Below are 17,243 nucleotides of genomic sequence, written 5' to 3' on the forward strand. Positions count from 1 at the left end.
ATTGATGGCATTAAAACGTACAACTCTTAAGCAAATATATATTCATTTTTGGTCGGAGATCAAACGCCATTAGTTAAAAAGGGCAGGAGCAATCATAGGGATAGTAAAAAGAGCTCGAGTTGATATATAGGTCGTTCTTGTAAAGTTTAACGTGATATATTATTGAATAACTTTACATACATCATAGGTGTTTTTTCTTATCATTTTCCAAATGATCAATTCTTTTTCTGTTACGTAGCGATGACAAATTACAAGACACACCGTAATGTTAAGATAATTTCACACGGGTAGTCGTTTCATGATATGCAAAGAGCCTTCGGCAAAGTAAAATAATGAATTATTCAACGAATTATAATTGCAATTCAAATATACTAAACATAGACATAACTTGCTTGACATGGTACGGAGCAGCTTGTCAATCAGAAGGGTGCAATATGTTCATATACACGAAATTAACTGCCAAAAGGAAGCATGATATTGAAACAGTGCGGAAGTATTTTTGATACCAAAGAGGTAAAGTGTCTCATTTTTTAACTACACACCATATCGATCGTCCTAGGAGATTGATAGAATATTTGTTACAAAGATCAACGAAAGTAACAATGTTCGAAGCTGTTGGAAGAGTGACAATGATCGTCTTTGTCGACCAGGAGTTGCTCATTCTTATTACCTTAGAATGAATACTTATATAGTATATATTTCATTTCATTATCGCGAAAAATATGCATTTGAATTAATCGAATTTGCAAATGCGTAACAAATATATATTCAACGATTAGGTTAATTAATAAATTCACAGATCAATGTATTTTACCTGAAAAGGAACGTTTCCTGTAATAATGAATCAGGCTCTACGTCATTCTTACCTTTGAGCTCAAAATGCATCGCCTTGAAATCTTCAGAGAATGTCGTGCTAATCCCGTGAACGTTGGCAGCTATATACTGACTCATGTGGCACGAATCGTCATTGAATATAAAATCAAAACTGTAACACCGAAAGGAAATTTCTGCCAAACACAACTGTGCGCATGCGTCTAACGTAACGCCAAGTATAATTTTATTGTAAACTTGTATTCCTTCAATCTGCTGTAAAGTTCCATACCCGAAATTAACAAACTTTTCCATAGGGCCATCTGAAATATAGCAAAATAACAAAATTAAGAAATTACTTACATATTTAATAGAGATGTAACTAGGTTGTTTACCCTTGTACATGAAAACTGGAATATAATAATGATTCGGTGGTGATTATTTATTTTTTTATCTAGTTTTAATTCCTGATGGGAGGTGACATTCTCTCTTATTCAATAAACAAAACAACTAACATAGCTGCAAATATTTTGGCACATTTTAAGCGTCAAATATATATATCATTCTACTTACTTGATATTCTTTCGTAAAAGTCGGTCCCAGGTAGGACAATCACTCCCCCCGAATCTTTAGGTGTGAGGTCAGACAACCAACAATTTCTCTGTCGAACCTCGTAATCGAATCCCTGACACCGGAAGTTCACTTCTAAAACACATCGTCGTGCACATTCTTCTACTGTGAGATCCGGAATTTTCCGTTTATGTTCAAATGTCACTACGTGATTTGGAATTCGATTGAATAATTTTTCATATGATGCTGGAATTAAAGAAATACATCTCAATAAATAATATGATTAAGTCTTATATTAAATATAGAGTTACCTTCTCTTGTTGTTTGCTTTATGCATATCGTTCCGTTATCGGATGTAGGGTTGTACTCCCTTGTTGTTTGGTAAGTATGTCTCGTTATCAAATACAGGGTTGTCTTCTCTTGTTTTGTTAATGTGTCTCGTGTTGTTATCAATTTGATCTTGGTGTAATTAATTTTGACATTAATTGTGCATTAATAACTGAGTTTGGTACAACATGGATTCCTCCTTAACTGTTAGAGAAGTATTTGTCATGTTTAGCACATCACTCCGATGCTACATGTACATTGATACGACGGTATACAATACTTTACTTTCCCATACCTCTGAAAAATAACTTTCAGCAGAAACATAACCTATTAGATTTTAGACCTCCTACAGTTTGTTTAGTACTTTCAGGATACATAAGACACGTTATTCCACTTGAATGTGCGCGTGAAATATCACTACGCAGTCCTGTCACGTGCTGTACAAACGGAACTACATTACATACAAGTCTTTCTTCATTTTAGATTGTTTATTCGTCATATCCAAACTAATATATCTCTGTTAACATTTTTGTTTGATCGGGGACAGAATAGGCCTGCTGTACGCCAATGCCGTAAGAAACGACTAATGATGACCCTTTCAATAACGTACATTACAGATATAAGAACGGAACGTTAAAACTGCAGTGAATACCACAGATACGTTGTTCTAGAATACAGCATCACTGGGGTATGACATTACATCGACAGGTAAAATTACAATGGAAAATGCTTATTACAGATTTGACTTTACAGCAGCATGGGAGGGGGTAGTACATTTTACACAGACCGTTGGAATTACAATATATATTACAGTTACTAGAATACAATGAACAGGAAACAGACAATTGCATTGACCGATAAAACTGCAGTGTCCTGTGAATCCTTTAGATACAAGTATAGCACAGACAGATAAACTACAGTCTGTATTACAGATACAAGAATACATCAAGGGGTCTGGACGTTACATAGACTGGCAACACTACGCACAAAAACGAGCCGTCTTTTCCCTGTTCACACCTAAATGCGTGACATACAGCGATGCAGATCACAAACCCGACATGTGGGAGTCAAAATCTACTGAAGTCGGATAATAAAAAAACATGCCTCATATACATCCCGAGGGAACCACACAACATTCCGTCTAAACAAATTTACATACGATAGACACGGGGGATAACCCCAGACACGCAATCAGAGAGCCAACCTTATGTATACTACTCGATACACAGTAGACTATCGTGTGTGTTTGATACAGCCAGATGGTACAGATGTGTAGATGAATGTTTGTAGTATCATTGTTATGATAAATGGAGAGATTCGCTGGGTTTTATTGCCGTATAGTCTGATACAATGCAGAATAAATTGATACTCCGCTGTGTTTTTGTCTCTAAATAGCTAATCAAATTCCTCATCGTTTTAGTGCGTCTAGATCATCTGGAAATGTGACATTTTTTGTGAAATGCATCTGAACATCTGAAGCGAAAGGAACAATAAAACCACATCACTTCTGGTATGCCTTTCTCGGCCCATGCGTGTGTTTGTCGTATATGTCAAAAGTCGTATTTGATCATGTACATGTAATTTGTCGCCGAATTTAATACAATGTCCCTTTAAACGCCACAATGTCATCCAGCTCTTTACAACTAAACATTTGCTTCTGTGCGTGTGTGTGTTTTCGTTTATTTATCAATTCTATCAATTAATAGTCCCAAAGTCTGTAAAGTATCAACATGATAATGTCAATGTGACATGAAACATGAACTAGCAAATTTCTGCTACAAATAATGGTGTCTTATACTGAGTGCTCTTTTATGCTACATGACATCTGCTATGCTATCATTCATGTACGGCGGGATTAATGATTTATTGCAAGAATACAAGAGTTTACCTAGTTTTACCATTCATGTATCAGTTCATTATTCCAGCTTAGTCTGAACGTTTGAAAAACAAAAGTCAGCATGTCCATGTGGGTACTAAAATTATCGCACGACGTAAACAACTATTACGCACGAGGAAAACGGCCCTGAAACTAGTTTCTAGTAGATGTCATAAAAAGTAATTGATTGATACATCAACCACATATCATATTCGTGATTTTTATTTATTTTGTATGATTCGGCGATTAAAGTAGATAAATTATAAGAAATGTGAAAAAAAAAATCAGTTTACAAGTTTGTTCAGATCTCAAACCACGCAAATATGAAGAGGTTCATTTGACTTGAAATATTGGAATCATTTTGAATAACTGTTTATTATTCTAACCCTCAAACCACTTTCGCTAGTATGGAGATATATAAATAATCTAACACCCGTGTTTGTTTCATGATGTGTCAACAGCATTAAGATGGTGGCATAGTAAAGTACTCAATGACACAGCTATATTTTATGTTAAATGAACATGCCGATAACTTGTTTGACGAGGTACAGATTAGCTTAGCCAAACTGAAAGTTACATGATTACAAAGTTAAGGTATGAACAAAATCGGTTGTATATATATCTGTATGATAACAAAGATGTCCCATCTTATATTTTCACCCTATCATACTACTGACTTTTCTTCAGACCCAGACTGACAATATAGATATTACACTGAAAGTCGTGAAACTGTCTTTAAGAAGACCAGACTTGTCTTTGTGGACCTGGAGCGGGCCACGCGCGCTAGCAATCACCCCTAACATACCGCGACGGTAACTCTCCACGGATAATTTACAATTATTCGGCTGATTTAAAACCAAAGAAATGTGATTAGTTGGCATTCGTTCTCTAACCTGGTCAGCATTAAGTTAATTGTAGTCAATGATTATCGTTTTATATCTAACGAGATGCATGTGTTATTAGTCACTCGTTGTCGGTATGACCGTATGTGTTGGAAATGACACGGCATATGGATTCTTCACAGCATAAACAGCGAAATAGTATTCCGCTGTTGATGTTTGTTCAGTAGACTACAATTTGTGTGATGAAATGCTTGTTCTTTTTTTAATTCGATGTGTATTGGTGTACATGTATATCTGCTGCTTGTATATTTGTTCAGTAGACTACAATTTGTGTGATGAAATGCTTGTTCTTTTTTTAATTCGATGTGTATTGGTGTACATGTATATCTGTTGCTTGTGTATTTGTTTTGAATACTATCATTTGTGTGTTGATATTCCTTTTTTTAATCCGATGTGTATTGGTGTATATCTGCTGTTTTGAACATTTGTTCTTAATACTACGAATTACGTATTGAACTATTTGATCTGTATACCATGTGTTGGTGTGTTGAGTAGTTTATTTTGTTTACTACTCTATATTTATTGTTTTTCGATATAATACGATTATACGATTACTGTGATTTGATGTTCTTACAACTGAATTTTGTAATAACTTAATCACACCATACTTGGTTTCGCCTTACCTGAGCTCGTGCAGGAATTTTGAAAAGTGAAGGAATTTCGAAAATTCCGAGTTCATTTAAATTTATTGTAAAAAAGAAATTCACACTTACAGCCGTAAAGACAAAACTCACTCACCTAGAACAGTGAAATAGTTTTTGATTCGTAACAATCGTTTACTTTTTCGATCACAATCACAAAATCTTCGACAATTGTTCGGTAGACTGTTACCCTATATTTCATATCAATAGCATGTCAAAGATCATTTTAAAGATCTAAAAACAAAATTAACGAAATCGTTGATGGTTTTGTGTGTGATATCACTCATATTTCACTAGTTTAGAAGAAGACTTCAATGTTTTCACGAGTGTGCCACCACTCTGCCGTTCTCGTGAAATATAAAGGATATTCAACGGAAAACGTATGGCTATTCATTTATATATATACCTATGATTCAATATGCAAAGAAGCACGTATCCAATCATTTATTGTAAGTATGTAACTTGACATAAAATCTTATATAGAATATCTATTATTGAATAAATTTATTTCAACAACGTCAGCATATTTAAGAGCGTTAAAGACCGGATATAGCCAGATGCCAGTACATCCATTATTAGACTGTATATTTCAAATATAATTTCAAATGTCATTGTTTCATCATATATCAATATATGGAACTTTTATATCAATAATTCATGCTACTGTTTTCTTTCACGAATTTCAATTTCCACCAATATGCTATAGCTAAAGGTAGATTCAGCGAAAAATTGGTAAATTTTGGAAAAATACAGAGTCCTTGGCGACATAAGGACCGATCTACCCGCTCATTGCTGGCTGTGCTCAAACTATAGATAAGAATGACATGAGTTAATCAACTGTGATGTATTCCACTCTTTACACCGGTGAAGAGATACTTTATTCGATCATTAACGTTAAATATCGAATCAAAATGTAGAGTTAGGTCTATGTAGCGGTATAGACACACGTATCATTACATCTAGGGCTTCAGGACTCCCAAGTCATGGACAGTCGGTGTAATTGGGTCATCTGTGTGTTTACGTCATTATCTCATCTAAAGAAGCCATATCCTGGCCAGCACGTAATTATCTTGAGCGACACTAAAAGATGGGAGAAACCTTGCGGGCTGTTCTCCGGCATTTGGACACACCTCCGAGGGCCAGACATGTGGAAAAAATGGCAAACACAAAATCGTCTAAATGTAGATAATTTCGCAACCACATCATAATGTATTTTAAGATTAGGTACCAGTCGTCGCCTACACGACTAACGAAAACGTTGTAGTATCGTGACGGTATTATCATCGTATACGGTAAGTTGGTGCCCTTGGTCTATACACTGGCCATATTGTTGGGGTTTTTTGACATGTATAGTTAATTGGATATAAAGTTTCATCTCAATATGTTTTGCGACATATTTTGCTAAGAATTTTGCCCTTTTCAAAAACAATTCCAGGATAGACCTTTTACACGTTTTACAGTAGTGAATTGCGGTGTCTTGTTGCGGTTCCATCAATTGGTTCCCTATTTAGCATAATTGTTTAAAACCCTAACAACAACGTCGTTCTGGTTACAGAAATTGGTAAGTTTCACAATAAGAATTTTGCTTCTATCATATTATATATAGTATCATTCCCTGGTGATCAAAACGCCTACTTTTAGTTTTGTTTACGATAATATTGCCACATCGGTCGGTAAATTTCTACCATAGTAGTTTTAACAGTTTGGTCTAGGTGAAGACTGCTAACAAACTGTTAGGTTATTTTTTGACAGTTTACGGAAATAGAATTTTTCCTCAGTACGTGTGTAATAGATGTGTCGTAGATTGCAATTCGCAAAATAAGAGATATTTTTCGGGAACATCTGCTGTGTAAACTTGTCATTCTTTACAATATAAGGACACTATGACGTTCATTTTCATTTTCATATTAATGTAAGAAAATATTACTGCCATCAAATGACTCGATTATCCTTGTTAATTTCGTATGCAAAATGCATTTAAGCTAGTATTTAGACTTTTTTTATACATTGAACATACTTAATTTGAATCCAAATCCTAGTACAATCGCCCACGTGGTGACAGTGTGAAGACTTTAGCCTTATACTGCTCGGGTTTTTTACAGTTCTGTATAAAGTGTTAAATATTGATTGAAAAAACTAGTCGATGACGTCATTGACTGTTTAGCACCAGGCGTCGCGAGGAAAGGTCAGTTGAGTTGACCTGACGACTTGGGAAATTATTCCACAGATATATCTGAGGCAGAGAGATGTGTGGACAAACACATCACATGTAACGCTAAATATCTCTACCACACCGTTATATTGAATCAAACGCTTAATTACATTCCACTTTAACTTAATTGTAACGTACAGGGTATATATAAAGATACAAATTGTACCGTTAACAAACTGCTTTTCACGTTCCTTTGGCGTAAAAGTAGACTTGCCTTTGATAGTTCAATTGTCAATGTAACTCAATGACTGGAAGGGAATCACACCTGTGTTTTATTCAATTAAAGAACATATTACGTGTTCGTTGACACTACATGGATACTTATAAAGCACCATCAAGATATTTCACCTGCATCATGTAATTTGATTTCTTACCTCGATGCTCTGCCAATTGATCCACAGTTGTATTTATGTGGTTGGTATTTCCTAATATAGTACCACTTACTGTTTCGTGTTTTGTGTATTTTGCTTTCCTATACAAAACTACTGAAATCTGTTTTATGAAGACTAACCTAATTCATAACAACTACAAGTTTGCCCGTTGTATGTATAGTTTATTTGTCGATCACTAACTTCTGTTCTGCTTTAGGTTTATGTAGTTTGTTTTCTAATATATACACGCTGCAATAGTCACGTGTTTTATTTTGCTTGTTGTTAATATGAAATCACTAAACACTTATCTTGTGTAGGTTCCTTGTTTCCTTATATTGAAACATTGGAGCTTGATATGTTTTACGTGTAACCTAGCCTGTTTTCTGACGTAGGGCTACGGTCATTTTTTTATTTATTTATTTTTACTTCCCAGACATTTTTTTTTTTTTTTTTATTATATTTCCAAAATTTATGACATAAACATATATATAAATATACATACAATATTCTATCAAGTGTCAGTATTCGTCTTAAGGCCCGGTCACACAGCCCTCCACGGGCGTATCGCGGCCGAATCACGGCCAAAAATTTCTGCCCGTGAAGCAGACGCTGTTGGACGCTTTGAGGTCGCGATAAAGACGCGATACAGCCGTACTTTACCCGTCGTTACACGCGGTAAGAAATTCACACGCGGTTGGCCGCGCGAAAAAGTTTTGGGCTGCCCAAAAATTTAGACCGCGGGTAATCGGGGGCGGTACACGTGGTACACACGCGGTAAAGACGCGGTACAGACGCGGAACGAACGTGCTAGGACGTGCTACGGCCGCGGTTAAGACGTGGTTACACGCGGTAGGACGCGAAATTTTAGCGGGTAATCGCGGGTGGAGCACGGTCATAGCACGTTTGTTCCGCGTCTGTACCGCGTTGTTATCACGTGCATTAGCGTGTGTACCGCGTGTAAACACGGACAAACGCCTTTCTCCGCGTAAACAGCGCGCCCCAATACCGGCCTAATCACGTTCAATTGCGTCTTGTACACGTCCCAAATACGATTGTCCACGGCCTAATCGCGTCCGTACAACGTCTGATTTTAGGTATATAAAAAGCGCGATTTGCCGAGCATTCGTCAGTTGTGCTCCAGACGTCAAGGGGTGAACATGGATCCCCGTCACCGTAATGACCTCGTCTTGCTGCTCCAGCAGCATCAGAACCAAGTGTCTTGAGCGGTTATGATTTCTACAGCCCGGTTCGGCTGCTTTATTATACCCGTGGTAGGCCGCGGTACCGCCGCGCTTCACCCGCGATAAGGACGCGGAACAGTCGCCGGCGTCTGTTCCGCGGACATACCACGGGTAAACCGCGGGTAAGCCAATTTTGCACATTTTCCACCACGGGCAACCGCGGGCAAAAAAAAATCGCGAAATTTTACCCGCGATACAGACGCGAAATGCTGTGTGACCGGGCCTTTACATTATATATTAACAAATAAGTAAAGATTCACATTCTGATATCACAAATAAACTTCCGGCTACGGTCATTTTAATGACGTTCATTTAACAATACATAATTACTGCTTATTGGTCTGTTTGAAGAAGTACGTTCCTAATATTGAAACACCGGAGCTTGATATGTTTTACGTGTAACCTAGCCTGTTTTCTGATGCAGGGCTACTACAAATTGGTCAGTTTAAGGACGTTCATTGGTCTGTTTGAAGAAGTACGTTCCTAATATTGAAACACCGGAGCTTGATATGTTTTATGTGTAACCTAGCTTGTGTTCTTATGTAGGGCTACTACAAATTGGTCAGTTTAAGGACGTTTATTTAACAATACATAATTACTGCTAACTGGTCTGTTTGAAGAAGTACGTTCCTACTATTGAAACTAACAACACTGCGAATTAGTCTGTTTTATGCACACTATATCTTATTTCCTAGTATAGAATTTCTACAAATTGGTCTGGTCAAGTAAAGTAACTGCTTGTTGGTCTGTTTAGGGAAAAAATTGTAATACAGAATTACACTTACAATGGTGGCAATGGGTCTTATGGGGCATGTTTAAAATTTTAAGAGAATTTCTCCCCAAATCTAGAACCACCGTCAATACATATGTTCTACCAAATGTATTGCTTTTGTCAGATAGAAAAAATGACTAGTGTTCTGCTTAAGTGAGTTTGTTAAGAATATTGATATGCACCTCACTTCATATATAATCTGTTTTAGGGAAGTTTGTTTTCCTAGTACAGAAACGCCGGCCCTATTGGTCCCTTTTATGTAGTATGTTGTCTATATATATAGAATCACTGTCAGTTTTTACTTGTTTATATAATATCGAAATGACATGCACACGCACGAAGACATTAATTCTATCAAATGTACCGTATATTTATTAAAATATAAGTAATAATAATGTTCTCAAATAAGAGACGATTGGAAGATTACTGTATAGAGCAAACCGTTAACAGGACATTGGTGTCGTAATCCCGCTGTATGTAAGGCAGTGGTGCTCGCTCTCTAGATAGTACGATGTCATTCTAACTCTTTCCATTATGAACATAATCATAACTTTATTGCGTAATTATTTCGAGGAAACAGTAGACCACAATCGATCATATTTAAGTCGAAAATTTCAAGATACCGTAAAAAGCTACGCTAATGGTAAACATGGAGCAGTGTGATGTGCCTGGGGTAACACGTGTTTTTGTCAGAGTTGACGATCCTAAACATGCCTGTTCTATATTATCGACGCTATCGATCCCTTTAGCCTTCAAGGGTTATGACTTTTGTGTAACTTTTTTCTACATTTCTTTTGCTCCTGTTTTTTAACATTTCCTGAAACGGGTATGTTAAAAAGCGTTAGTACTTATTCTACAAAGAAACATGGTAGCGTAAAGAATGTTTCTTTTGTTGTAAGTATATTAAGGGGATAAAATATAGGGGGCAAATGTTGAATGATATCAGTGCAGAATTTCTTTATTACTGTGTTGAGCGTGTGGCACAAGATTTCTGCAAAATCATGAATCGGAGCATTGATTTACACATTTCCAGTCTCGTAAAGAGTCTTCAGCAGGGATCGATACTTGGTCCTCTGATGTTCATCATTTGTATCACCGATTTTCCCTCTTTTAATCCCGTTTTCATATGACTTAATTATAAGCTGTTGGAGTACATCAAAACCCATAGAAACAAACAACCCCTCTTTTAAACTCTATACTTACATATGTATGCTGATAATTCTACCTTTGAGGCTTTTTCGTTGACGTTATAAATGACAAACATATCCCTGAAGGGTGTCGTTCTGTTAAAATGGTTGTCAATACTAGGTGTAACTGTCGATGGACGTTTATTTTGAACTGCTCATGTTAGCAAAGTATGAAAAAGCTGTCATTTTACATGTTAAATAAAGCGATTGAGAATATTTTTAAAAAAACATTCTTCATGTTTAACATATCTACCCATGTAAATGCAACCAAGCTTGAGAGACTGCAAATAAGAGCATCAAAATTATGAAAAGTTCTTTTTACACAACCAATAAGAGTTTCTATGTGATGTTTCGATTACTAGTACGGTATTGTACACTGTCACCTTCATCAGACAAATGATCAGTAAAGCGTATGCACACAAAGGTGTAAAATGTGTACTAGTTGTACACAAAATCGATGTCGATTTGGCAACGCTGTTGTACATACGCTTACAGCGTAGCCGTATCACATAGAAACTCGTATTGGTTGTGTAAAAAGAACTTTTCATACTCCATACTTACCAACCTGAAGAAAATGATAAGAAAGAGCATCAAGAGTTGTTATAAACTGTGATGTATTAGACCTATGTCTCACAGCTTATTTTACCCATCGTCATTTAAAACAGACATGTTTAAGAAATATTTTACCTACCAAGGAACATTATATAAACTTCGCGTTGGTCTTTCAAAGAGCAAAGAGAAGCTTTACGGATTTATCTTAGTAAGGAATATTTCATACTTCTTCGTGTTTTATCGTTTTAATTGTTTCTTTTTATAATTACTGTACATTTCTAAATAAATGTATAACTTCATCAAATGTCAGATGAGTACTTGACTCAATTTCGTCATCAATTATAAATAAAGATGATCATTATAAGCATAAACGCAGAACATATCAAACGTCAAAAGAAATATAAATTATGTAGCGAAATATATGATTTGTAAACACATCGTATTATGTAAACGTATATATCAACTTTTCAAATTTATGTATAACATTGCAACAGTATTTCTTTATAAAAATGAAATTGTCAAGAACCGACATGTTCGGAACTATACAAGATTACAGTACTTACTTCTATAATGATCGGTGAATGTAGACACCTGAAGGGTTACAAAAAGTTCTTCGTGAGTATGGTTCTGTAGTCGACAACTTCCAACAGTATTATCCAGGTCAAAGGACATACATTCGAACTCCACCTCTCTTACACACAGTTCTGCACATGCTTCAACAGAGGAGTTCCGTATTGTTTTGGCGGGAAGTGTTGACAGGTGCATCTGTGGCATGCGGACAAACAGGGCCCGAAAGCTGGCAAGATTGGCTGAAATGTACAAGGCAAATATAAAATTCTAAATTCTACAGAATTATTAGAAGCAAAACAAAACAACAATATTTAAAAAAGGCGTGATTGGACTTATCCTTAATTAGACGTGTCAGTAAAACAAGCCAAACATGATTTATAGACAATTACTTAAATGTTCTTCGAATAAATTTTCAAATGAATTAGAATACAAGCATCGTTAGTGTTTATTTGTGAATATGGGTTGATATGCTAGTATTCTTGAGGTACATGCTATGTACAAGAGCAATGTATCATATAAAATGTATCTATAGACACAATTCGTGGATTTTCAATTCTCTTGATGAATCGGGACCGCATTCTCTATTGTTTAGTCCTTTACGGCTTTTTGTGGTGTTGGTTCGCTGAGAATATTTCAAACGCGCCAAACAGGGACTCCCATGAACATTTCTCTACTTGTTTGATGAATCTTATAAGAAATATTGTCCAATTCATATACATGACTGAATTATTTACAACAACAAAAAAAGAAAACCACAAATATTGCAACTATACGATGCTTCATTTGTGTGCATATGACCATTGCCTCATAAGGCCAAATCGTGTACATATCTACTGATTTCTTTACAGTGTTTGATACTGCAGTATATAGTGTCTATCTCGTTATGATAATGGGTTCGCTGATCTATATTTCTAAATATTATTGAAAAGCATTTTCCGTTTTAGTGTATTAAAACCTGATATCATATCATAGCATATGATGACGCAATCTTATTGCGTTTTGAAACATTCAAACTTCCGTCCTGGAGGTCTGTCAACTAAGCAGCGACACACGATTCCTCAGTAAGGTGAATGACGATCAAAGTGTTCTCAGCTACAACCTCGCGCCTTAAGGTGATCGCTCAGTATATACATCAGCAATCATACCTTTAACGTTTTTGCATCTGTTGAATGATAATCATAAAATCATTAAAGTCGACAATTGTAACTATAGCAGTTAATTATGCCATAGGGGCACAAACAGTCTACTTTTATATTTTATATTTAGCGCTTAGCTTTCGCATTGTCTTCCATTTGTGGTACTTTCAGAAAGTCTTTGATCCTGGAAAAAAAAGTTTATTTATGTTTGAAATAGAGAAAAACTGCCTAAAAAGAGCTAAAACGCATCTTTTATGGTATATTACCAACAGTTAATTTTACACGCACTGCAACGATTTGTAAGTGATCGGATTTCGTTATTATCTTTGTCTTTGTAAACATTTTCAAAGAAAATTACCCAAAGTGTGTTGGTCCGATCTTTGCCTAATCAATACGTAGGTTGCTTTTTACCATTAATTGTCTCAAACACTGGCCTTAATTGGCTATAAACAGCGGCTCGTAGACGGGGCAAACTGGGTCTATCTCCGCGTGAGGCCAAGGTTTATCTCCCCTCGGCCGAGCCCTGGCGGAGTGAGCCCAAGTTTATGGACCGCCGTTCAATGGTTATCGACAGGGAAGATTTAGGGAAAGGAAGTTAGTACAGCTTCAATTATCGCGTCGGTACGGAAGCCTTAACCAGCAAATAGATCACTGCATATACACCAATGCTTTACTTCATGTCTTTATTAGTCATAGTCTACATAAAAATTGTTAAAACAGCTTTGTCAGAATGACCTCCCTTTGTAATAATTCCATATGATGGCGCATACGATGGATCGAGAGACGGACTGAATACATGTATTGAGGAAAATAGGAAAAGTAAGAAATAAGAGTCTATTTAACGTAATACTATTTTGTTCAATATATACTTCGATTTACAATTTCAACATATTTGTTTTGTTCTATTGCTTTTAAAATCAGTTTTATTTCACTGATCTGCAATAATGAATCTTAAAAGGATTTTCTTTTTGCCGGAATCTGATTTTCGTCATCGTTACGACCCAGTCACGAAATATGTATTTAAAATGTTTGTAACTAACATAAAAACATAAAAAATAGAAATATACGACTGATATATTGCTCTTATCTTCACTAAATAATGCACACCACAGATAGTGGTTTGTACTTCTGGTCAAACGAGGTTTCCATTACTGGCTGTCGTAGAAAAGCCACTATCTTTGCGAATATTTCAGAGACAGTTAAACTATGTTAGGTACTTTAACGATGTGGTTACAACAGAGAAAAAAGCAATTTGTATATTAGCATTGTCTCTCGTACCAGTAAAGCACAGACGGGGTCGTAAAACTTATCTATTTGTGTTCTAAAACCCGAACCGATGACCGGAAAACGGAATTCCGGACCATGTGAAGTAACCCCATTATTGTAAATAAAAGGGGTTTTATCTTCATCGGACCGTGTTCTTGAGATCCTTTATAAGCCCTTAATTGACTTGTTCATTACAAGTAATTATTGATTACAGATAAAATTCGTCCAATTTATCGGCCCTGAGTGACCATAACTACATTCCTACAAATGACCACGTGTCCAAAATTTTCCCGCGGGAGAACACTTCTTCGCTCACAAACAATTAACTGGGCCGGGTTTCCACTTAATTACCAACACTTTAAGGTCAGTCTGGACAAAGCTCCACTAGACATTCAGAGAACTATGGCAAAACGACAATATCTTCTCGAGTCTGATTATCAATAGACATGTCAAATTCTGTTTTCAGTAATACCATAATACCCCTCAAAATGGGTGTATAAAACCAGTAGATATATTTTTATTATGTGTGTTTTCCAGTATGAAATTTCTGAGAGAAAAAATCGTTTTCTCAGTTTGGCTAATGTAACATAAATAAATGTAATCAAGTGCTTTACTAATGAATTATACATTATTATTCCAAACAAAATTAACAATAGGACTAATGATAAAAAAAAAACCTATACAGATGTATAACGGTGTTTATTTTTTACATCAATACGGTGTTTACTTAACCTCCGTATACAGGAAACCCAGTGAGCTAACTAGTCCAGTAACAAATATTTACACATCTCACGGGGAAGCTGTATTTACGAAGTAGTGTAAACAACTACACTTACGTTGTTTGTATTTAAATAAGCGGTGATCGTTATCTATTGCAGCGACTATCCCAAACCGCAAGGACAAATTTCAAAAGTGGCATATTAGTGGATTTTCAGGGATTCTCTGAGATTCAGAAATCCCGACTCGGAGTTATTTTTAAACATCAAACTGTAACGAGCAATTCTGATGAATTCATAATAAAATGATTCGATAAATTTTCTGAAGAAACCACAACAAGGTATTTCAAGCTATTTGTTTCAAATACCAAGTAGAGTTTTTAAGCCTGTTGTTACCTTATATATACACTCTCCGATCGTACATAGGTGACTCTCATGAGTCTAATCATGGTGACAGCATGCTGACAGACCTGTACCGCGGTATTATGATTGAAACTTGCTTTGTACATGTATCAGGGAACTATAGTTATCTTAACAACACTGTCCTATACCAAAAGGGCAATAACTCTGTCAAAGTGCTCTCAGAGGTAAGTGTTAGATACACATACACAGCTTCCGCTGATGTTGGTAAGTTCTACCAATTTCCAATTAAACCTGGTAATTTGGTGACTCGTTATCCGAACAGACGGACAGACGATCGGACAAGTTTGTCTCTAGTATAACTACTAACTTCTTTGTAGAGTGGGGATGGGTATAGAAATAAAAGTTTAATATTAATATGCTGAAAATTGCTGGGCATGCCAATTACAAAATCAGACAGCAAAATTCAACGGACTACTGAGGAACCCATTCTTGTCTACAGATATCTTCACTTTTACCCAAAACAACACATACAGCCAATACTGTTTTCACGATTACCAATATAAACGTGTCTTTTTTTGTAAGAACTGGTTTCGGTACGTCAGCCATTGCCACTTATATCACAAACAAATACCCATGGGATTGTACAATGAACAAGTGTAGAGATACATGAATGTATATGCATATTAATTTGATTGGTTAGTCGGCCATATTTACATTTTCCCGACATTCCATTGTATGAGTACCCTGGAAACAACTACACGGCGATGAGGCGACAGACCTTTTGTATTATCCAGCGCACAGCAATTGTTACCACGAGAAAAAATGTTAGATGAATGGTTAAGAACCTTTTTTTAATTATGATGGAAATGAGGTCGATATATTAGAAATCTCTAACCTTGATTTGTATTCACATTCAGAACGAGTTTCGGCTGTATGAACTTATGGTGAATGGGTAGCACACAGTATACGGAACTGTTCTGTTTAATCACTTTTACGGAATCATATTCAGAATATTTATACGAAGGAATTGATTTTCTAGGGACGAATGTACGTGTTTAGTTAATTAGTACCAATCCAATCACGGGTACTATTCAGGTCATGCTCGTGTGTGTACGCGGACGGAGCATCAATGGGGAATTGTAGTAATTAACTACTCTAGTAAGAAATAATTAACATACGCGCGTCTGTTATGTTGGGATATCTAACGAGGGTGATCAAATCGACGTTTCGGCCTGTGTTAATCATTTTCCCAACATTTTCGAATCCTGAGTTGTATATTCCACCACAATATACAAACATATGTTAATGTTATCTATTCTACCACATGAAGACGAATTCGCCTTCGTGTCTATTTCAGTGGCTATAACACAAGGTATAGTCTAGATAATCTAATTATTCAACTTATTTCACATACAATTAACTTCTGCATGAACAGTGTAAGAGGTTACTTTTCCACATGCCCGTTGCAAATTAAACATGGAAAAGTTTCATTACATGGCCAGAATGGTATCTGTTTGGGTCTGTACCAGCTGATGTCAACACCTCGGGATGAATGAAGGACCTTGAAGTGCAAATAATCTTTGTCGTTTGTGGTCAAACGACCAAGTGAAAAATACCATAACCAACGCAACGCTTTATCTCTTTAACGCCATCAAATAAACGGTGGACCATCATTTTACAAAAAAAATGTAGTTCACAACCGTTATAATCAGCGATACAATATTCCAGATG

The 17,243-nt window shown here is 36.1% G+C and overlaps 1 protein-coding gene across 1 annotated transcript in view; it reads right to left on the reverse strand.

The window, feature by feature from the left end:
* The window catches only part of LOC110452893, a 70,737-nt gene that overhangs the window by 19,023 nt on the left and 34,471 nt on the right, over positions 1-17,243 (reverse strand). Inside the window, exons 2-4 of the mRNA XM_021501628.1 lie at positions 12,025-12,270; positions 1,384-1,626; positions 867-1,133 (exon numbers count right to left, since the gene is read on the reverse strand). Of these exons, the coding sequence (XP_021357303.1) occupies positions 867-1,133; positions 1,384-1,626; positions 12,025-12,270 (756 nt within the window). The remainder of the gene's footprint in view (positions 1-866; positions 1,134-1,383; positions 1,627-12,024; positions 12,271-17,243) is intronic.

The sequence above is a fragment of the Mizuhopecten yessoensis genome, unplaced genomic scaffold (assembly GCF_002113885.1).
Source record: "Mizuhopecten yessoensis strain PY_sf001 unplaced genomic scaffold, ASM211388v2 scaffold6967, whole genome shotgun sequence".
NCBI lineage: Eukaryota > Metazoa > Mollusca > Bivalvia > Pectinida > Pectinidae > Mizuhopecten > Mizuhopecten yessoensis.